Below are 23641 nucleotides of genomic sequence, written 5' to 3' on the forward strand. Positions count from 1 at the left end.
ACCTGGTGAGGGGCTGGAGAGATGGTTTAGCGGTTAAGTGCTTGCCTGTGAAGCCTAAGGACCCCGGTTCGAGGCTCAAATCCCCAGGACCCACGTTAGCCAGATGCACAAGGGAGCGCACGCATCTGGAGTTCATCTGCAGTGGCTGGAGGCCCTGGCACGCCCATTCTCCCCCCACCCCCATCTCTCTCTGCCTCTCTCTTTGTCTGTTGTTCTTAAATAAATAAATAAAAATAACAAAAAAAAATTTTTTTAAAACCTGGTGAGTACCTAAATTTGCTTTATATTCTTGCTTCAGAGGCCCATAGTCGACAGTAAATACCTTCAGAATGTCCATTACTTACAGGAAAGAACAGCAGACAAAGTGGGACAGGCGAGGCTGACACGTAAGTGGGAAGTGGGCAAACAGCCAGAAATATATGTCTGAGGAATCATGCCTAACGCTGCTCCTGTCTCTTGATTTGTCCACAATCCTTGTGCAGGAAATCACATGGCTGTAAAGCATCTTAATAAATATCACGTGGCCACCCATCTTTTACTAAGCTCCTGCAGGCGTCTTATGATTTAGCAGAGAGAGAAAGGTTCTGGTTCATCCCTCAAACTGAGAACACTCTGCATTCAGCTCTTCACCTCCTAACGGAACACGAATAAAGGTAAGGATTTGTGTCAAAATCTGATCATTTCCAAAGTTTGTTAAGGTTTATGTCTAAGTTCACATCTTTTTTTATATTTAATACTTATTTATTTTATTTTTTTCTTATTATTAACAACATGTTTGTATGGATACATCAAGTTTTAGTACTCTCTTTTCCCTCTTTCCGGCCCCCATTTCTTTTTTTAAATTTTTTTATTAATTAGTTTTGTATTCAGCAAATATAGTCAGTTTGGTACCATTATTAGGCTCATCTGTGACCTACTCCCTCCCCTTATCCCCTCCTTGTTGAAGTATATAAGTCATGCATTGTGGAGTTAGCCCACAGTTATGGGTAAGATAAATGTCTCTGCATATCATGACCCAACATGTGGCTCTGACGTTCTTTCCACCCCCTCTTCCGCAAAATTTTCCTGAGCCATGTTGGGTTCATTTTTGGTCTGCTTCAGTGATGAGGTGTTGGGGCTCTGGGGCTCTGGCTCTCTGATTTGGTAGGAGTTGATTTTTCTCTGTGTTGGTCTCGTTCCCCTTTGTGCTGGTATCCAGTTCACCAGGAAAACAGCACCCTTGCTTGTTTTGCCAATTTTCCTTAGTTTCAGTCAGGCCCCTTTTGAAGTATGATGGGGTGGCTCTCTCCTTAGGATCTACTTCTATCTGAAAAAGACAAGCAGATTCTCCAACGGAGAGTAAGTTAGCACCAGGACAAATGACATAACCCTTACTTTTTTATAGGGAATTTAATAGGTGTAGGCCCTCTTATAGTCCATGATTGATGGTAGCTTGATAATGGACCCATAGCTGGAGCTGGGAAACAAGTCAGAACCATATCCAAACATAAGCCCACTGTCCATTATTAAGTTTACATCTTTATGAACCCACTTTGGGATGCTACATGCAGGGCCTCATGGAGCCTCCTTCAAGGAAAGGGGGATACAGAAAGCTTTCTTCTGGAAACTGGTATTGGCAGCCTTGTATGAGGTTCTAAATGGGGTTACCCAGAGAATTTGCCCTTCTCATCTAACCATTCTTTAATCCAGTCATTCAAATATATTACTATGTGGAGAAGGTTTCCTCTTACATTCATTTAAGGGCAATGTGAAAGCTAGATGTGGCCATACATACCTGTAATTTCAGCATGCAGGAGGATTACTATGAACTTGAGTTCAGCCTGGGTTACATGAGACTTTGTCTCAAAAAAAAGAAAGATTTGGGGCAAGGTGACAGTAAACCTGTTTCATTATTTAACTTGTTTTTTGATGTCATCCTCCTTTGAATATTTGAGCTGAGAAGGTACCAGAAGAAAAAGGTTACCCCAAACAAAAATGACTGAGGAATGTTTCTGCAGTTGACTGTTTACAGTTACAGATGGGTGAAGGGGTACTGATAATATATCATGAAGCACTATGGGGCAAGCAGTAGTAATGCACCACTGTACTTACCTGTACATCAAGAGAAGAAGCAGTTTCTAGAAAGAGAACCCAGCATGAGTGTAGCTGTAGCAATAAAAAGGATGTCATGCAGGTGGAGAGTGGTTTTTACTTCCAACTCATAACAGGCCAACCAGGAGCCAAACACTCAAATCCCTCTCCCTGTACCCTCTAGTATGATGAAGGTGTCTTCCAGTGACTCAAACCACATTCAAATTGAAGTGTACCTAATAAAGACAACAAAGATTCTTGTTTCTCTCCCATGGCATCTGGCAACTGAGATTATGAGAGCTTATCTAGAAAGTTCATGATGGTGCATTCAGTTCCAGGTGCCTCTCTGCACCCCAAATGGGAGGTTGTATCTTCGATTCACTTGAGGGCTTCTTGTCCAGGTAAGTCCTAACTTGAGAATCATGTCTACATTTGTGAGACAGAACAGAGAACTTCTGGGTTATCGTATCTGCTCCTAGTCGGCTTCCACCCACATTTCTTGTCCCCCTTCCCTTCCTCATGTTGGGATTTTGCTTACACTAGGTTGTGTTTAATGCATATCAAAGGCAAACTTGGGTTTAAGATGCAAACTATCCCTGTGCTTTTCTTTCATGTGTCTGTAATCAGTGGTTCTGTGGTGGTAGGTTTGCACGCCCGGCCAAAGAGAGTATGCCAAGACTGCACAGCTAGGTCCATCCACAGTTAGATCAGAAAAATCCTCTTCTCTGCACTCTAATCCCATTCCAAATTACATGAGGGAAAACACTAATCCTCAACTCCTGGGCTCACTCTAATGTCATTCAGAATTAAGTGAGGGAAACAGTGATCCTCAACTCCTGTGTTTACTCTAATCCCATTCTGAATTACATGAAGGAAAACAGTAATCCTCAACTCCTGAGCTCTTGAGAAGCTTGGTAGTGAAAACACCTGTTAATCTCACAATCAGCTGCTAGTATTCATTGTGGAGTGAGCTGGCCCTCTGTAGTGGAGACCGCATTACCACCTCTCTTTACATCCCAAGCTTTGCACTTCTTCCACTTTCCTTCAAAGACCGCTCTTTCACAAAAACTTTCTCCTGAAAAGTAAACTCCACTAAAGATCTCCTGGGAGAGAGAATGAAATCAGTTCATATTGCATGCTTCACAGCACACCAATTAACAGTCTTCCTTTAGAAATTTTTACTTCAGATACTTCTTTTCATAGCCCTCAGAATTCAGTCTTCCTCCTTTATATTGCTGGGCAATTTAGCTAGAACTCAAACCTGACCCCACCCCACTGTACACCAACTGATGCTACCTGCTCAGCAAAGCCACAGTGAATCCTCTCTCGACAGGTGCATGAGCAGTCAGCTTCAGTTATTTGGGCACACACAGGTATTTCTTCTAAATACACAAAACTGTCCAAAGAAAATTATGATGCATAAAATATTCTTAATCTCATTGTATCAGAATGTCCTAATACCTGCAACTGTGATTCTTTTTTATTTTTGCACTAAACTCAGATATTTCACTATCCCCATGCTCCTCTTTCATGGATTCATTGCTTAACTAAACATTGAGAACACAGTATGCCACACATAGAAGCAGTCTACAAGATGAGTAAGTCATGACTCCAGCTGTGTCCATGAGGGAGCTTTAGTAGAAACAGGGAGAATCCAGTGCTGATTACGGGTAGTGGGTAGCACCATGCAAGAGGCTGTGTGCCCATATGAAACAAAAGAGAAAGACAGGGGAGGCCTGTTGGAACGGACACCTTATCTCTGCTTCCTGCCTGCCCGCCATAAAGTGTGCTCCTCTGCACCACCACATGCTCCTGACATGATGTTCACCATTGCCACAGACCCTGGAGCACAGAGCCAAATGGCCGTGGGCCGAAACAAGCACACCAAACTGACCTTCGCTTCTTTTAAGTTGTTTTGCTCAGGTACTTGTCAGCAACACAAAAGTCATACACACACACACACACACAGAGAGAGAGAAAGAGAGAGAGAGAGAGGTTTTCTGATCACTGGTTTTAGTTTTGGGATAAAGCACTAGATATTTATAAGTATCCTTTGATTTCTCTCCCATTGAGAACTGGTATTAGCCCCAGATGTAAGCTGCCTTCCTTCTCCATTTGTTACCTGCATGTGCATATCTCTTTGAATTTTAAGCCATTCACTTATCCACCCATACCCTTTAACACTTCTAACACACTTCTAATACTTTCATCAACAAATAAACCTAGGATATGTCTAGGAGGGAAAAAAGTTGGATTTTACCATGCACTCTATAACATATTCTTGATACTTCTCCACAGACATTCTTATACTTAAATACCTCCATAATATAATTTAGAATCACTCTAATTTAATTTAATTTAATTTAATTAATTTAATTCTTTTCTATACTGATGAACAGTTCAGCTCCAGTCAAAAAAACAAAACCCGCTGGGCGTGGTGGTGCACGCCTTTAATCCCAGCACTAGGGAGGCAGAGGTAGGAGGATTGCCAAGAGTTCAAGGCCACCCTGAGACTACAGAGTTAATTCCAGGTCAGCCTGGACCAGAGTGAGACCCTACCTCAAAAAACAAAAAAAAAAAAAAAAAAAAAAAAAACCCAACACTATGAAACAAAATGCTTCTTGGTGCTAGACAAACCTATTCTGAGTCCTCATAACAAAGACCTTCAGTGGCTAACCTCAGTTATTTGAGCATGTATAGCATTCCCACCCACAAAAATCATTATGCTGAATGAGATTTTCTTTATCACACTAAATGTGTGCATTGTAATTCCTTTCATTTAAATTTTCCACTTAAAACAAGTGACACACTGCTACAAAGGAACCTCACGCATTCATTGCTTCAGTGGTTAAGGAAACACAACACACAATGTGTCACTCAAAGAGCTGAGTCCTGAGGAATAGAAAAGTGCTCCTACTTCAAGAACTGTCAAACTGGTTCCTTGGTTCTTGTCTAGCTCACCAGTCCCAGCCACCCCAACAAATGTCCTAGAAAGAGCTCACATTGCCCGAGAGGAACCTTAACTAAGGTCTTCTTCTCCAGGAATGGAACCCTCTTAGTCATGGGATGTCATGATCCCCTCTGTCTTTCTTAGTTCTGACATCTGAGAGAAAAGTTATGGTTCACAACAGAGTAATGCTCTGTCCATCCAGACTACTGAGTGGAGCAATTTGGGCCATAGAATATTTCCATGTCATTTAGAAGATGGGGGTTTTCTAGGAAAGAAATCTCAGATGTAGTCTCAACAAGCACTGTATATGACTCCATAGTCCAGAACTCTCCAGATCTTTATAGGTAAGTTAATCCATGTGCTCTTCTGTCACCCTACTTGTTATAATATGGACAGCATTCCCACCTGGCAGGATGGTCTGAGAATAAGTGACCACACGAATATGTACAAATCTTGTTTTCTTTCTCAAGGGCACAGTCAGAAGATTTGTGAGCATGGATCCAATCATCCCATCCCAAGAGACAGAATCTACACCAATGAGTGCAACTAACCAATCTACTCACCAAACTTGTGAGAAGATCCTAACCCTATACTTCCTGACCCTCATCAGTGCCCTGGTTGGGCTGGCTGGCAACACGGTGGTGCTCTGGCTGCTGGGCTTCAGCATACGCAGAAATGCCATCTCAGTCTATGTCCTTCACTTGGCTGTGGCAGACTTCCTCTTCCTCTGCTGCCGTTGTATTGATTCTCTGATTCAAGTTGTTAACTTCTATGAGTTCAACATCTATACCTATGGAATCTTAAGCAATGGGGCAATCATTCCCTACATCTCAGGCCTCAGTATACTCAGTGCCATCAGCATAGAGCGCTGCCTGTCCATATTGTGGCCCATCTGGTACCACTGCCACCGCCCGAGAAACATGTCAGCTATTATATGTGCTGTGATCTGGGCCCTGGCCTTAGCAATGAGCATCCTTGATTGGCATTACTCTGGCTTTTTAGCTTGGGCTTATTATGATAGTGAATCATGGAAAAAAGTTGACTTGATCATAACTGCATTTCTGATTTTCTTATTTATGGTTCTCTCTGGATCCAGTCTGATCCTACTGGTCAGGATCCTCTGTAGCTCCAGGCAGATTCCCCTGACCAGACTATATGTGACCATCTCACTAACAGTGGTAGTCTTCCTCATTTGTGGCCTGCCTCTTGGCATTTATTGGTTCCTATTATACTGGCTTCAGATTCATCAATATTATCCCTTTTGTCATCTTTACCAAGTTACCGTTTTCCTTTCCTGTATCAACAGCTGTGCCAATCCCATCATTTACTTCTTCGTTGGGTCCTTTAGGCAGCAAAAGCGACAGACTCTCAAGATGGTTCTCCAGAGGGCTCTGCAGGACACTCCTGAGGAGTACAGATGGAGAGACAGCCAGCCTCAGGAGACCATTGAGATGTCACAAAGCAAAATAGGATGAACAACCCTTCCTTTGGTCAGATTGGCATTGAGAGTCAACACACTTATCTACTATTCTCTTAAGCTCATCCCTTGAAACTGACTCAGTGAGTGCAATGCTTTCAAAAGTTGGAGTTTTTTTTTAACCTGGTTTTTCATGTAATTCAAGAGTATCCAGGAATGAGTATTCCCTGACTTTTTTGATATGATCAATGAATTTCTCTAAAATAACCTGTGAATTTTCTTATTGAATACTTTTCTTTGAAATTTTCATGAAAATGGAAAGAATTATTTTTCAAAACCATATGCCTCAAAATGTGAGTATTATCTGCATGAAGGTGTCAGAAATATGTTTTTTTTCCCTCAGGAAAAAATTTTCCCAAGAATTAACCTTCTCTGTGCTGGCTTACTGAAGGTAGAAATTTGGGTTCTGAAAGCATGAGTGCTGCTGCATCTAAAGATCCAGATTTGAGAAACATAATTTCCCTAGAGGCATGTTCTACTTGCATAGACCAATCCAGGAAGTTGGGTACATGAGCAGTATTTTGGTGATATTTTTCCATGATATGACAATTAGGTCTTGTGTGTTAGCAATTAAAATCAAAACCTTTCCTTTGAAGAACTGATAAGTGGCATTTATCTATTTGTTGATCAGTGCAAGGTCTAGAAATATGTTTTACCAGTTGAAATGCTATACAAACTAGAAATGCATAACCTGGACGTGTTATGTTAGAAAGAACATGGGACACAGAGGTACCCAGATTCTCAATGACACCATGGTTAACCTGTGTCACATGCTCACCTTAGGGTACCCAAGCAGGTACACAGGTTACTGAATTCCAAATCTAAATCATATGTAATTGGTGGTCTGGAATCTGTTTTCAGAATAAGACATCAAGGTTTGACTTTAAGGCATCATGAGTTGAACAGAATCAGAAGATAATGCCTTTACACTGTGGCTGCATCACCATGAGCATACTCTTTCCCCACCTCTGTGGCAGCTGCTGGTGCTCTTTCTATAGGATTGTGTGGTATGTGCTGGGCACAGAGATTGCTGGTACCACAAGCTGAGTGCAAACACTGGTATGATTTAGTTACTGTTTTTAAGATTGGAACAGAGTTTTGAAGAAGAGATCTCCTTACAAATGCCTATCTAAACTGATACAACTGTTCTGACACTACCATTTTAAAAACATGATGGGGCTGGAGAGATGGGTCAGTGGTTAAGGCACTTTTCTGTAGAGCCTAATGATCAGATTTCAATTCCCTAGTACCCACATACATCCAGATGTAATGTGGCTCATGCGTCTGGAGTTCATTTGTAGTGGCTAGAGGCCTTGGTTTGCCCATTCTCTTCCTGCCCAGCATGGTGACCCAGACTTTAATCCCAGTATTCAGAAAGCTGAGGTAGGGATGAGGAGCCTGAGACTACATAGTGAATGCCAGGGCAGCCTGGGCTAGAGCAACACCCAACCTGTGGGGGGAAAAAAAATTATATGGACGTAAATGTAGGACTTCCTGAAATAGTTGGAACTGACAACTCCATAACTAACCAAGCATGCACCCTACAACTTTTGCCAGCCACATTTTTTTGAAATTATCAAGGAAACATAAGTAACTTATGGACAAATGACAATGGAAGAAGATGCAATTCACAGTGACATTGTTAAAAAATAATGTAGCCAGGCGTGGTAGCACACGCCTTTAATCCCAGCACTCGGGAGGCAGAGGTAGGAGGATCACCGTGAGTTCAAGGCCACCTCCCCAGGGGGTAGGTAGTGTTGAGGAAGGACCAGGCCTGCTGGTTCCTCCCAAAGAGTTGAGGAAGAGGATAAACGTTGGATGACTCAGAACCTCTCCTAGTCACCAGAGAAAAACCACACTGAATTGGGAGTCTTGTGGAAGCAGGAACTCGCTTTATCGTTACAGGTGGTTGCCTATATAATGTTGGGAACAAAGGCGGGGATTCTAGGATGGGGGGGGGGAAGAGGTAAGGGCCAATAGTAAACCGCAACCTTTGAGATGATTGGTCACAAGTGCTGAGCACGGGCGCGGAATTCCAACTCCTACCAGAAGTAGTAGGTCAGAAGCCATTAGGCATCTTGCTGAGTCCTAGCTGACCAGAGACAGATCACCAAACTTTAGCTAGGCTCAGGAATTCCACTAGGCCTCATGCCCAGGCCTCTCAAGGCCCACCACACCCTGAGACTACAGAGTAAATTCCAGGTCAGCCTGGGCCAGAGTGAAACCCTACCTCAAAAAAACAAATAATAATGTAGAAGTAGCTAGAAGAATGGTGATCAGTATAAAGACGAGTAACATTTCTTGTTTCATCCCAAATGTTTTTGCACTTATTTCAAGGTATTTCTTGAGCAGAATGGCATCAGAACTAACAGATAAGACCCCGTTACTGAAGACAACACTGCTGTGGGTTGCAAGACACAGAGTGATCAAGTTATCACATCAGCTAAAGTGGCAGTTTCCACCCTGCTGGCTAGTTTTCACAGTACTGGGAGGAGCTATGCAGTCTGCTGGCAGAGTAAAGTTTCCAACAGCATCACCCAGAGGCAAATCCTGCAATCTACAACACTGATCCATCAGGCAGGTCATCCAGTAATGGCTCTCTGATGACACTTTGCACAAAATCAATTCAAAATGGAAGACCTTAATGTAAGATCTGAAACTTTGAAACTGCTAAAGTAAAGCACTTCAAAGATAAACTCTATTAGCATAAGACATAATCCCAAGAATGGAAAAATGGCATTCCATAAAATTAAAAGGCTTCCCCATAGCAAAGGCAATGACCATCCGAAGGAGAGGTATCCTACGTAATAGGATAAAAATCTTTGCCAAGTGTACATCAGACAAGAGAATAATATGTATAGTATATGAAGAACCACAAAAATTAAACACCAAAAAGTCCATATCATCCAATCAACAAATGTACCAATGAACCATTTAGACAATTCTCAAGAGAAGAATTACAAATGGTCAATAAATACTTAGAAAAGTCCTCAACCTCCTTAGCCATCAGGAAAATGCAAATCAAACTTCTTTGACATTCTATCTCCTGCCCCTCCACGTCAGAATGTTTATCAAGAAAATAAATGACCATGGGATATATTTTATAATCATGGAAAATGTTAATAAAAATTGTTAATTAAAAAAATAAAAAAGATAAATGAGCCGGGCATGGTGGTGCACACCTTTAATCCCAACATTTGGGAGGCAGAGGTGGGAGGATCATCAAGAGTTCAAGGCCACCCTGAGACTACATAGTTAATTCCAGGTCAACCTGGACCAAAGTGAGACCCTACCTTGAAAAACCAAAAAAATGAAGGGGATGGTTTCAAGGTTAAACCATTTGCCTTCAAGGCCAAAGGACCCAGGTTCAATTCCCCAGAACCCACATAAGCCAGATGAACAAAGTGTTTGCTCTCTCAAGTAAATAAATATTTAAAATAAATAAATAAATGAGCCTCACATGGTGCTGCACGCCTTTAATCCCAGCACTTGAGAGACAGAGGTAGGAGGATCACTGTGCCTTTGAGGACAGCCTGAGACTACATAGTGAATTCCAGGTCATCTGGGGCTAGAGTATACCCTACCTCAAAACCAAAATAATAATCAAAATAATGAGTATTAATATTAATAAATAAAAATAAATGCTAGCAAGGAAGTGAAGAAAAAGGAACATTTTTATACTACTGGTGAGAATGAAACTCCTTGAGCCACAATAGAAATCAGTATAGGAGTTTCTCCAAAAAACTAAAAACTGGACTGAAGAGATGACTTAGTGGTTAAGGCACTTGCCTGTGAAACCCAAGGACCTAGGTTCAATTCCCCAGTACCCACATAAGCCAAATGCAAATGGTGGCACATGCATCTGGAGTTCACTAACAGTGACTAGAGGCATTGGCATGTCCATTCATATCCTTTATCTATCTATCTATATCTATCTTTCTCACAAGTAAATAAAAATTTTAAAAAAAAACCCTAAAATCTAAAAGTAGAACTACCATATAACCCAGCTAAACTACTCCTGGGCATTTACTTGAATGACTCTTAAGTCAACATATCAGAGATATTTACACAGATGAATTAATAAACAAAATATGGTACATATGTACACAGTAGAACTTTACTCAGCCATAAAGATTAATGAAATTATGACATTTTCAGGAAAATGGATATAACTGGAAATCATTATGTTAAGCAAAATAAGCCAGACTTATAATGACAAATACCCTAAGCTTTCTTGCCTAGGTAGAACTTACATTTAAATGTGTGTGTGTGTGCATGCATGCTTGCGTGTATGTGTGTACACGGAGAGGTCATGAAACTCGAAGGAAACCATGAAAGTGAAATATGCTATCTCAAGGGAGGAGGAGAGAGAAGAGGGTAATGAGACGCACTTAACATGAAAGCAGAAAGGGTCACCATTTGGTGGGAAGAAGTAGATCAGCAAGATGAGAAAAGGGAAAATGAGGGAGGGCAGTGAAGGAGAGGGACAAATAAAAACAAAGTTTAGGGCTGGAGAGATGGTGTAGTGGTTAAGCACTTGCCTGTGAAGCCTAATGACCCAGGTTCAAGGCTTGATTCCCCACGTTAGCCAGATGCACAAGGGGCTCACACGTCTGGAGTTTGTTTGCAGTGACTGGAAGCCTTGGTGCACCCATATTCTCTCTCTCTCTCTCTCTCTCTCTCTCTATCTATCTATCTATCTATCTATCTCTATCTCTGTCACTCTCAAATAAATAAATAAAAATGAACAAACAAAAGCAAGTTTTAAAAATTTTTTTTAAAAAGTTTAAAGTGCAATAGTGGCATGTCTGCTCTGGGGGAAACCAACTGCTCTCTAATTGGACTGAAGGCCTGCATTATGGGAGGGAATACATGCCTGGCACTGAAAACCTAATCAAAAGTCTATGGTAGGAGAGGTCATGAGCCTTAAGGGTATAAAGCCTGCTCCTGTCTGGATAAATGCACATATTACTCTCACCAAATCACCCTGAAAGCACTACACTTACTGTTAATATTCATATATTAATGCTAATCTCACCTCTGGTTAGAGAAGCTTCCCTTTTCAGATGGTGATGAGCACTGGGATGGCCCAAAAGGCAACATAGTGCTGAGAAGAAGGGACAGAGGAGTGTCCAGCACTGAAACATCTCACATCCTCCAAGGCTCAGGGTCCATTGTGGAAGAGGTGGTGAAAAGAATGTAAGAGCAAAGGAAGGGTACCACTCCTTACACACAACTGTCAGGACAGAAATTGACCTCAACATCCAAGACCTTGTAGTGCCTAGTGATACCTACAGAAGTACCTCACTACAGGAGAAAAAGACGATGACATCAAATTAAAAGTGAGACTAATGGAGAGAGGGAGGGGATATGACAGAGAGAAGAGTTATGAAGGGGAAAGCAGGGGAGGGGAGAGAAATACCATGTTTTTTTGTCTGTAAGTATAGAAGTTGTCAATAAAAATATATACATACATACATATATACATATATATACATACATAAGTCACATATTCTTAGTTGCAGTTGATATTATTTTACACATGAAACCTTAAAGACTATACAATGTATGGCTGAGTTGAATTTCCCTATTAGGACTGCTTTCATTGTAGTTCATGAGTTTTGGCACGTTATATTTTATGTTTTCATTTATTTATAGTGATTTCTTGATTTACTTTTTTATTTCTTCAGTGACACATTAAACACTTAACATCATATTATTTAATCCCCATGAGTTAGATATGTTTTATACTGTCTCTTGATATAGATTTGTACTTTTGTTGTATTGTGATCAGATATAACAAAATAATTATTTCAATTTTCCTATAAAAACAGTTTATCTACATATCTATCAATACTTTTATGTATATAAAGAACTTCTTTGATCCATTAGTCCTTGCTAGTGTTCTTGGTTTCCATTTCATTAATTTCAGCAACATATTTATTAGTTTTCTGAGGTATATCACTAGATTTTTCTGATTCATCAATGTTGACACTCATAGCTATAAATTTCCCTCTTAAAACTTCATTTTCTATGTCACACTATGCTGGAAAGTAGTGTCTTCAACTTCTTTTTGATTCTAAGAAGCTTTTAAATTGTTTTTCTGATTTCTTCAATGATACATTGATCGTTCAGAAATATCCTTTCTTTTTTTAATTTTTTGTTTATTTTTTATTTATTTATTTGAGAATGACAGACAGACAGAAAAAGAGGCAGACAGAGAAAGGGAGAATGGGCACGCCACAGCCTCCAGCCACTGAAAAGAAATCCAGATGCATGTGCCACCTTGTGCATCTTTCTTACGTGGGTCCTGGGGAATGGAGCCTCAAACTGGGGTCCTTCGGCTTCACAGGCAAGCACTTAACTGCTAAGCCACCTTTCCAGCCCCAGAAATATACTTTTAATATCAATATGTTTGCATATTTTTAGTTTCTCTTATTAATTTCTTGTTCTATTCCATTATGTTCTGGTGTAACACAAGAAATTATTTAAGGTGTTGTGTTTCTTAAGACTTGTGTTAGGGTTCAAATTGTGAACTGTTTTGCAGAAAGTTTCATGGACTGCTGAGAAGAATAGGCATTCTTTAGAGGTGGACTACAGTGTATTATAAAAGTCTGTTAAATCCATTTGATCTGCAGTGTAGTTTAGTGCTGAAGTGCTTTTTTGTTGTGGTTGAAGCAGGGTCTCACTTTAGCCCAGATTGACCAGGAATTCACTATGTAGTCTCAGGGTGTCCTTGAACTCATGGCAATCCTCCTACCTCTGCCTCCCGAGTGCTGGGATTAAAGGCATACACCATAACTCCAGGCTCTTTGTGAATTTTTGTCTGAATATTCTAAGTACTGATGAGAATGGAGTATTGAGGTCTTCCATTATTGTATCTAGAGCCATCTATCCCTCCAGGTATAGGAGTGTTTGTTTTATGAAATTCGGTGCACTAAACTTAGACAGGATTGTTGCCACCTAGTCCCCTGCTCGTCAGGCCAGCTGGCCACAAGTCAAAAAAGGCATCACCATGCTGCCAGGAACATTTCACACTCAGCATCATAAGAAGATAAGGGTAGTGCCACACAGTATGGGCAGGAAAGAATGTGTTTGCCACTGTATGTCTCTTTTTTGTCTTGTGTCAAGTTTTACTATAAATGGGGAAAATATAGCTATTATGACTAAATGACAAAACAGAAAGTGTCCAGGGCTGGAGAGATGTCTTAGTGATTAAGGTGCATGCCTGTGAAATCTAAGGACCCAAGTTCAATTCCCCAGGACCCACGTAAGCCAGATGCACATGGTGGCACATGCATCTGGAGTTCATTAGCCATGACTGGAGGCCTTGGCATGCCCATTCTCTCTCTCTCTCTCTCTCTCTCTCTCTCTCTCTCTCTCTCTCTCTCTCTCTCTCTCTCTCTTCCTCTCTCTTTCTCTAATAAATAAATAAAAATAAAATCTAAAAGAAAAAGTGCCCAGATTTTCGAAGGTCTGGTCACTCTACAGGATAATGTGCCTAGACTAGCAAGAAAGTCCATGTGGGACTAAGAAGGCCATGCAGGTAATGGAGAAGAGAGAGGATTAGTAATAGGTGCAGCTTCAGCTCCAGAACTATAATTGATCCTGTATACCACACTTGTAGTATTCCCACAGATTCCAGCCAGCTACAGCCCTGTAGAGAGTGTGACAAAGAGATGAATTCACCAAAAGGAAATGGTCCTCCATGGTGTAAGAGGTAAGGATCAGTAGACACTGTGTCCTGGGATACCTTTTGCCAGTTTAGTATACATCTTTTACTGTTGAATGAATTTCTGATAATAACACACACTTGAAACCCCACCAGTGAATTCTCTTTCTGTTGTTGGGCCTATATCCTAACTTAATTACCTTCAGTTCAGACTGCCTGTAATTTTACCAATGTGTGGATAATACAGGAGTTCAGCTCCCTAACTCCAGGGGGGGACCAACTCTCTAGTACAATCTGCAGTAGAGAGCTGCCTCCAAGATTGTGGTGAGGTTAGACTATAGTGAAGTCACACTCTTCCTTTTCAATATCCTCTTTTCTTCATCTCCTTATTGAATTCTCCTGAAAGCATTTCTTAATAACACACATGGAGAGAAAGAGAGAAAAATATTCCCTTCTCAAATTCTGTCTCTAGAGAACTTGACCCGAAATTATAAATGAAGTATCAATTTCAACATGGACAATAGGTCTCAGCAGACCTTAAGTTAAAGTAACAAAATTCAAAAGTTATTCTTTACCAAATCTACTTCAGGTGTGGCTTATGACTATATGAAGTTTTATGAACTTAATATGGAAGGTCATAAATAAGTTAGCAATAGTAAGAGTTTTCTGAGCACACGATACAAAAATTAACTCAGAATCAATATATAATAAACCTCAGGAGTTTCTGACAATGCTTACAGCTTCACTCCAGCCTTGGTTCTAAATCCACAGCTTACACGCTGCCTCTGCACATGCTGCCACAGTGAGCATGGCTTCTGCATGCCGCCTGAAACACCTGGGCTCAGACTTGAGACTCATGTATATTATAAATTGCAATGTTGTTATTGTGTATACAAAGTTTTCTGCTCTACTAGAAATGATGGAAAGTCTTTTAATATTTTCCATTTCATTTCTCAGCATATAAGTATCAAATAGCTTGTATGTGTTAAACAAATAAGCACATCCATCTCATTAGTATGTAAGTTTGCTTTCATCTTTAATAAATGGCAAAACATATGCCAAAATAATTGTTAAATAAATTTCCTTTTCTTTATGGTTTATTATCAATAAATGTTTGATTTATATCAATATTTCATATAGCCACATCTTAGGCAAAAAGGAGTCACAGTGGAAAGCATTTAAGAAACCCTTCTTGGGCTGGAGGGATGGCTTAGCGGTTAAGGCGTTTGCCTGCAAAGCCAAAGGACCCAGGTTCGATCCCCCAGGACCCGTGTTAGCCAGATGCGCAAGGGGGTGCACATGTCTGGAATTTGTTTGCAGTGTCTGGAGGCCCTGGTGCACCCATTCTCTGACCCTCTTTCTCAGTCAAATAAATAAAATAAAATATTTTAATAAAGAAACCCTTCTTTAGGTAAGAGACAAGACCACAGTGTGATACAAATCATAAGACAGTGTTCTTAAAATGCCATATGCTAGATCCTTCTCTGACTTCCTTAACCAAACCTCCAAGATTGTATGTAACACAGCAGTCTTGTTTCTTTTTTTTTTTTTTTTAATTTCTTGCTATTTTATCATAGGGCTGATAGGCATTAGTTTAGACACCTCATTTGTGCTTGATGATTTAAATATATCCCTGTATGAACTGGGATGTGCAATAAAATTTTAAGGTCCCTCCCAATGTTATGAATTTGCTTCAGTTGAATATTTATTATAGTCAATAACTCTTAACTTTTTTTTTAGTTTCCTTTAAAAAAAAAACTCTTAACTTTTTTATTTTATTTTTGAGACAGAGAGAGAATGAGCATGCCAGGGCCTTTCAGTTGCTATGAAAAAACTCAAATGCATGCACCCCTTGTGCATATGTGTGACATTGCACACATGCATTGTCATTGTGTCTGGCTATGTGGGACCTGGAGATTCAAACATGAGCTCTCAGGCTTCACAAGCAAGCACCTTAGCTGCTAAGCCATCTCTCCAGCCCGGTGACGCTTAACTTTTAAAAGTAATCTTGACTGTCAGGCATGGTGTCTCATGTCTTTAATCCCAGCACCTGGGAAGCAGAGGTAGGAGGGTCTGCATGAGTTTGAGGCAATCCTGAGACTACATAGTGAATTCTAGGTCAGCCTGCCCTAGAGCGAAACCATACCTCAGGGAAAAAAAAAAAAAAGTAACCTTGACTTTAAACTCATCATGAAATAATTATTTATTACAAGACAATTTGATGTGAATATCTCTGAAATTTTGACACACACTTGTTAACATTACACACATGCATACCATATACACATACATACATACATGTTCATAAACAAGAGAAAAAGACTCGATAATCAGAGATATTAGGTCCTGCATTGAACCTTTCTAAAATTCTAAAAGGGAAATTATCAAATATGGAAGTACTTGTGGTACATGGCATCCAGTGAAGAGTGGATAGAACTTATTACACAGCAAGAGAGACCCCAAGGAAAGCTAAAACCTGCCAGTGAATATTATGATTTAAAGATGAAGGAGTCCTAAGGCCTACCTGATCTACAATCAAAGATGAACAGAAGTAACCTGTTGGGAAGACACTGAAGTCACAGTAGTCAATGAATACAACCTTATTTTAAAAAGTCTGAACCATGTGTGATGGCACATGCCTTTAATCCCAGCTCTTGGGAGGCAGAGGTAGGAGGATCACCCTGAGTTCGATGTTACCCTGAGACTACATAGTGAATTCCAGGTCAGCCTGAGCTACAGTGAGACCCTACCTCAAAAAAAAAAACAAAAAAAAAACCATGGGATATATTTTATAATCATGAAAAATGTTAATAAAATTAAAAAAAAAATCTGAGGAAGAGCAGAGGGAGATGCCATCCTATCACATGAAGTGTAGAATGTGCAATGATAGAAGGTAGCAACTGGGGAACAAGAAAGAAAGGACAAGAGCCTGAGAAAACATGCACTGTCATTTCACTTGTGATAGACAAAATCTCATTTAGAGAGTAAAATGGAAAGGAAAAGATTACTCCAATACATGGGAGGCACAAAGGTGTTGCAACACAGGAAAAGAACTGAGGAAAAGGAAACGAGAGACTCAGAATAATTCACACTGTCCTCAGTACTATCAGAATCTCATTACAACTACAGAATGAGCCTGGTGTCTACACAACTATTGACATGGAGTCTATATAGCATATTGTTACTAGAAAAATTTTGCCTTATTCCTGGCATTATGTTACTGTGGAATGATGGGAATTCAACTTGAGATAGTCCTATCTGAGTCTTTGACTTTAGGAGTCAGAAGCTCCCTGCATTATCCTATCTCTAAGAATTCCCATCAAGGTCCAGGCATGAATCCATGGTGTGCTCGTTCAATGCCAGCTATAAAGGAGAGTAAGTTAGAGACATGAACATAGTACAAAATTGGGTGTAGCCATGGAGGACGTGAAGATACTTCCCACATGGGGCCATCAAGTAGGGAAACTAGTGAAGAGGTGGGAATTCAGCAAATGGTTAAAGTAATGCATGTAGAAGCCACACTGGAAAGACAGAGACAGAGCATTATACTTCAGTGCAAAGCGGGGACCATCCCACCTCATGAACAGGAGTTTAAAGCATCAGAGACTAGGACCAGCCAGTGGAAAGCTAGCAGTTTACCACACTTAGCCCTGAAGAACTGTCTGCCCACAAGCCACACCTTGTGGTTGCTAGGCAAATATCATAAAGGGAAAAAGAGGAAGCCAAGTAGTACACACACTCTGCGCTCACCCAGTCTCACATAGTTGAAATAGTCTCAGAAGAGCTGGCCAGCACTGCAGGCTAGAGAGATGGATAGTGGGTAAAGTACTTGTTGCACAAGCATGAAGAAGAGTTCAGATCCACAGGACCTATGCAGAGCCAGTCACAACAATGCACATCTAAAACCCCAGTGTGCCTATGGCAAGAAGGAAGACGGAGACAGGAGAATCCTGACAAACTCATGGGCCAGCTAGACTGGTATATGCAGTGATGAACATTGGGAGCTCCTGCCTCCAACAAGGTTGAAGGCAAGGCCCAGCACCCAAGGCTAACCTCTGATCTCCACATGCAGGGTAGTGCACATGTGCCACACACACACACACACACACACACACACACACATAATTTAAAGTCTTCCACTACTGCCCATACAACTGACCTCCTTTAGAGGATCATAAACCTATTCTCTATCTGTATCTTCTTGCTTCATTTAAAGTTTTATGAAATAGAACAGAGAGAGGGAGAGAAAGAGACTGAATTTGTGTGCCAGGGCCTCTAGCCTCTATAATCGAACTCATATGCACCACCTCTTGCACATGCATCACCTTGTGCATCTGGCTTATGTGAGTTCTGGAGAGTCAAACCTGGGTCCTTAGGCTTTGCAGGCAAGTAACTTAACCACTATTCAATCTCTCCAGCCCCCGAATTTTCCTCTATAGAGGCTTTTAATCAGGCCAATTCATAACAATGTTTAATATCAAATTTCTATGTCTTTTTTAACATGCTCTGTTTTTCTTTTCAGGTCAGCCTCTTTCCCTAGGGGCCTGACCAAGCTCTGAAGTTGTAGGTATGAGCCACCATAACCAGATTGCACTATTTACTCTGTTTATTTATTTATTTCAGAGAAAGGAAGAGAGAGAAGCAAATAGAGAGACAGAGAATGGGCACACCAGAGCCCCCCACCACTGCAAATGAACTCCAGACGCATGTGCCACCTTGAGCATCTAGCTTACGTGGGTCCTAAGGAATTGAATATGGATTCTTTGGCTTTGCAGGCAAGAGTCTTAACTGCTAAGCCATCTATCCAGCCCTATTACTTACTTTTTAATCCCATTTCTTACTTTCTCTCTCTCTCCTTTCTCTTTTTCCATTTTTATTTTATTGTTAGTTCAGTAGTTAGTGTGTGCATGTCTTTCTCTCTTTGTTTCTCTCTCCATATGTCTCCTTTCTCATATTTGTCTCTCCATGATTATGCACATCAATAACCCTGTCCATGGGTAGTTGGGGACCAGAAAATCACTGGGGCTCATTGACAAGCAGCAGCTTCAGCTTGAAAGACAGACCCCATCTCAAGAGAAGAAACTGGGTCCTTTGGATTTGCAGGTTCGATTCCCCAGGACCCACATTAGCCAAATGCACAAGGGGGCACATGCTTCTGGAGTTCATTTGCAGTGGCTGGAGACCCTGGAGCACCCATTCTCTCTCCCTCTCTCTCTCTCCCTCTCTCTCAAATAAATAAATATATATATTTAAAAGCAGTGATGGAAGAAAAAGTTTATTCTGGCCTACAGTCTTGAGGGGAAGCCTTATAGTAGCAAGAAGAAATGGTAGTGCAGAGGGTGTACATCACTCCTTGCCACATCAGATGAAAGAAGGCAGAAAAACATTGAGCTGATCTCTGACAAGGAAGAGCTGGCTATAAAAACCTCAAAGTTAGCCAGACATGGGGGTGCACGCCTTTATTCCCAGTACTGGGGAGGCAGAGATAGGAGTATTACCATGAGTTCAAGACTACATAGTGAATTCCAGGTCACTCGGAGCTAAAGTGAGACCGTACCTCAAAACAACAACAACAAAAAAAAATCTCAAAGTCCTGCTCCAACAACACACCTCCTCCAGCAAGGTCCCACCTCCAAAACTGAAACCAGCTGAGAACCAAGCACTGAAAACACATTAGTTTATGGAGGTTATCTGATTCAAACCACCATATTATACCCTGACCCCTGTAAACTCATAACCATCCCATAATGTAAAATGCACTCAGTCCAACTCTAAATATTTATTTGTTTATTTATTTATTTATAAGCAGAGAGAGACAGAGACAGAGAATGGGCATGCCATGTCCTCTGACCAATGCAAACAAATTCCCAATACATGCACCACTTTCTGCATCTGGCTTTACGTGGGTGATAGAGAACTGAACCCAAGAAAGCAGACTTTGCAAACAAGTACCTTTAACCATGGTGTCATCTCCCTAGCCCTCAGTCCAACTTTAAAAGTCCCCATCGTTTTTATCAATCCCAACACTAATCAAAAGTCAAAGCCTCATCTGAGACTGTGAAGCTGTAAAATTAAAACACAAGTTATATACACACCATGGTACAGAGTAAACATCACACTATGAAGAAATAGCATTGGCCATAGTGAGGAAACTGAACCAATGCAAGATCAAAAAGAGCAAACATTGATCCTGAAACTCCATGTCTGGCCTTTAGGATCTGCAGTGATGTCCCTGGGGTTCCAACTCTGCCCCTCCAGCTGGTATGCTGATACCCTGGGGTTGGATCCATTCCAAGCCAGCAACTCTCCTTGGTGGCTATTTATAGTCCTGCTATCTCCAAAATCCTGAGGTCTCCACTGTATCCCACAGTTCATTCATGTCATGTCCCCTCATGACCTCCATTCAGGGACTATAACCCTGCTCTACATTCCTTAGGAGCTATCCCCCAAAACATATTGTAAACCGGGTGACACCATCTTTCCTGTGCTTGTTACACTTCCTTGCTGCCAGATGGGCTACCAAATCTGTTAATCCAGGAGGGAATAAAGCCAACTTTGAAGAGCAGGGAAACTCATTCTTCATGCTTCCTTCAGACACCCTCCTTTCTGCCACAGAGCAGAGCAACTAGACAAATGTTAATGGCGCAACCTTGCAAACAACTGCAGTTGGACTGGGCTGTGGTCTCCAGACCTAAATTGCTATTTATTTCTATGACATCTTGCATATTTCATATCCTTATATATGCTCTGACAATCACACCCATTAAATTTAGCCTTGCTCAAGTTCTCAGGATGTAAGAAAAGTGTACTCATGTAAATGGAAGGCAAAACCAAAAGAATCCAGAAGCTCATAGGCTAGCTAAACTGGCATACATACAGCAGTAAAACAAGGGGATCATGTCTTAAAGAAGGTAGAAAAAGAGGACAAATATCCTGAAGTTGTCCTCAAACCTCCACATGTGTACGTGGCATATGCATACCCAACAGCATACTCACACGAATACATAAATGAATTGTTTTCAAGCCAAACTGTATTCAGCTTTGTCAAAGATGCTTTTCAGAAACAGTCATGGTATTTCAGGCAGGACATGGGCAGACACTCAGTACCAGTATACAAGAACTTTCAAACTCCCTTCTTGTGTGGACTTCCAAAATCAGAAAGCCAAGGAGCGTTGGTGGTATAGTGGTGAGCATAGCTGCCTTCCAAAATCAGAAAGCCACTATAAAGTCCAGTAAAGTCTTCGTCTGATGCCCGGAACGGGAGAGGTTAGATTGAGAGGTGACATATCACACTGAGCATGTTGTTTCACAACTTTTCACAAGCCGACCCTGACTTTCAGGAAATGAAATGAAAACGGAAGAATTACTAATCTGAAAAATCCACGACCTTTTAGAAAAGGTCCCACAGCTCTTGCGAGGGACAACATCATCTGGTGACATCACTGCAAAGTCTGGATCATCTGACATGGGCAAAACCAGTGTGAAGGGGTCAGGTCCCAACAGGCCTCTGGTTTTAAGGGCATTAAGTCTGTGCTACTGATGGAGGGGAGAACATGAAAATGGACTTGGAGTTTTCTCATGCCACAGTGCATTTGTGCCAAAGTTGGCTACTGTGTCAACATCAGGGACTCCCTCCTCCCAGGAGCCAAGAGGAATCTTCAAAACTAGCAGGGTGAGGTGTTTTCCCATCACTCCAGCTTAGGAGACCTTCTGTTAGTGACACTTGTTCCTCCCCCCATCCAAAACAATGAAGTGTTCTGTGTGCTAACAACAAACCTTTGAAAACAGTAAAACAAACGTATGCATTTTTGTAAGACTTGATAAAATGGTATTTCAAACTGTACAGTCACCAGAAGCACACAGTTATCAAAATGCACACTCTTCATCTGGCATCTCCAGCACCTCCCTCCTTCTGTGCCTGGTCTGTTTGGGCACCTCCATTTTCTGCACGTTATTCCCCTCCTTGCCAGCATCAGCCTTTCCCTTTTTCCCTGTGGGTACCTTCTCTCCCTTCTTCGCTGGGGTCTTTTTAGGCTTGGGGTCTGGCTTTGGAGGAGCAAGTCTAGCAGACAAACCTTGCGGGTCTTCTCTGTGGTTCATCTTTCACCTTGACTTTATCTCCCTTAGCCTCCCCTTCAGCCTTTCTTTCGGGCTTGGCGGCAGCAGACAGCAGGGAGGAGGGATATAGGCACTGAACATGGGAATACAGCAGGTTCATCCTCACTTCTTCAATAAATTAATTTTTAATAAAATGTTCTAAAGAAAAATATTATTGGTCCGCTACATGGATGATATCATCATCTTAGGTTGGTGTAATGAACACGTACTGTATATATCAAAAAATATACGTGGCCAAGAACCAAGTTCTGGACAGCCTATTTGGCGGTTTGGTGGCTTTAGGCATCTTGGATATTGACTTGAAAGAAATGGGCAAAATATTGTACTTTGTATATCTGATCACCAAGAAAAGAGCTCTAAGAAAGGGCTTGGTGAGCCCCTCTGGATTTGAGAGGCAGAACATTACACACAAAGAGATAAACCCGGGTCCATTTATTCAATGATGTGAGAGGGTAATAGTTTTTTGGGGAGGAAAGAGTGATAGTCACAGGCTCTATCGGCAATACAAGCAACATTATCGCTTGAGCCAGATGACCCACAAACCCCACAGCACCAGACTACCCAAGATAGAACATGAGTATATGGAGAAGAGTCATAAAGTTTTAACCACTATGGAAAACTTTGGCAGCTCTTCAAAACACTAAGTGCAGAGTACCTATAAGACCCAACAGTTCCAACACTAAGCATATACCAAGAGAAATTAAAATATATCAACACAAAAAAAATTGGTCAAAATTGTTCTTGGAAACATCATACAAAACAGCCTAAGTGTGGAAACAACCTAAATGTATATCAACTATTGAACAGGTGCACAAAATGTGGCAAAGCCATATAATGGGCTACCATTTCACAATAAAAAGCATTGAAATGCTAATACATGCTACAGCATAGGTGAACCTTTGAAATGCTTTGCTCGGTGAGAGAAACTGGAAATGGCATAGCACATCATGTGATCCCATGTACGAAAAATTCTCAGAATGTAGGCAAGTCAACAGAAACCAAACTTCTCTGTGGTTGAGGCAGAGGAGGAAGAATGCAGGATGCCTACTGAAGGGGAGGAGTTATGAAACTGTCTCAAATTACATCACAACAACAGTTCCTCAAGTTTATTGTGATGCCAAAACCTCTGTACTACTATTGTACTACTGTATGTTAATAGTTCAGGCCTAGACAGGAAACTGTCTTCATGCCAGCTGATCACTTGTCAAGAAAGGCATCACCATGCTAGCTGGAGCATTTGATATTCGACATAATAAGGGGGTAGGGTTGCTGCAGGCAAGGGTGAGCATGTGTGTCATGGAGTCTGTTCTTTACCCTCATACTAAGTTTTACTGTAAAATAAAGCCACTGTGAC

At 41.1% G+C, this 23641-nt stretch overlaps 1 protein-coding gene and 1 pseudogene across 1 annotated transcript; one reads left to right on the top strand and one right to left on the bottom strand.

The window, feature by feature from the left end:
* Nucleotides 1-616: 616 nt before the first annotated feature.
* Nucleotides 617-6495, top strand: LOC101605082 (mas-related G-protein coupled receptor member X1-like). Its single transcript, XM_004650656.3, has 2 exons — nt 617-653; nt 5491-6495. The coding sequence occupies exon 2, from the start codon at nt 5515-5517 to the stop codon at nt 6493-6495; it is 981 nt and encodes a 326-aa protein (XP_004650713.2). The 5' UTR covers nt 617-653; nt 5491-5514.
* A 15556-nt stretch (nt 6496-22051) lies between these two features.
* Nucleotides 22052-22387, bottom strand: LOC105944447 (annotated as a pseudogene).
* Nucleotides 22388-23641: the final 1254 nt, after the last annotated feature.

This window comes from Jaculus jaculus, chromosome 3 (genome assembly GCF_020740685.1).
Source record: "Jaculus jaculus isolate mJacJac1 chromosome 3, mJacJac1.mat.Y.cur, whole genome shotgun sequence".
In the NCBI taxonomy this organism is placed as follows: Eukaryota; Metazoa; Chordata; class Mammalia; order Rodentia; family Dipodidae; genus Jaculus; species Jaculus jaculus.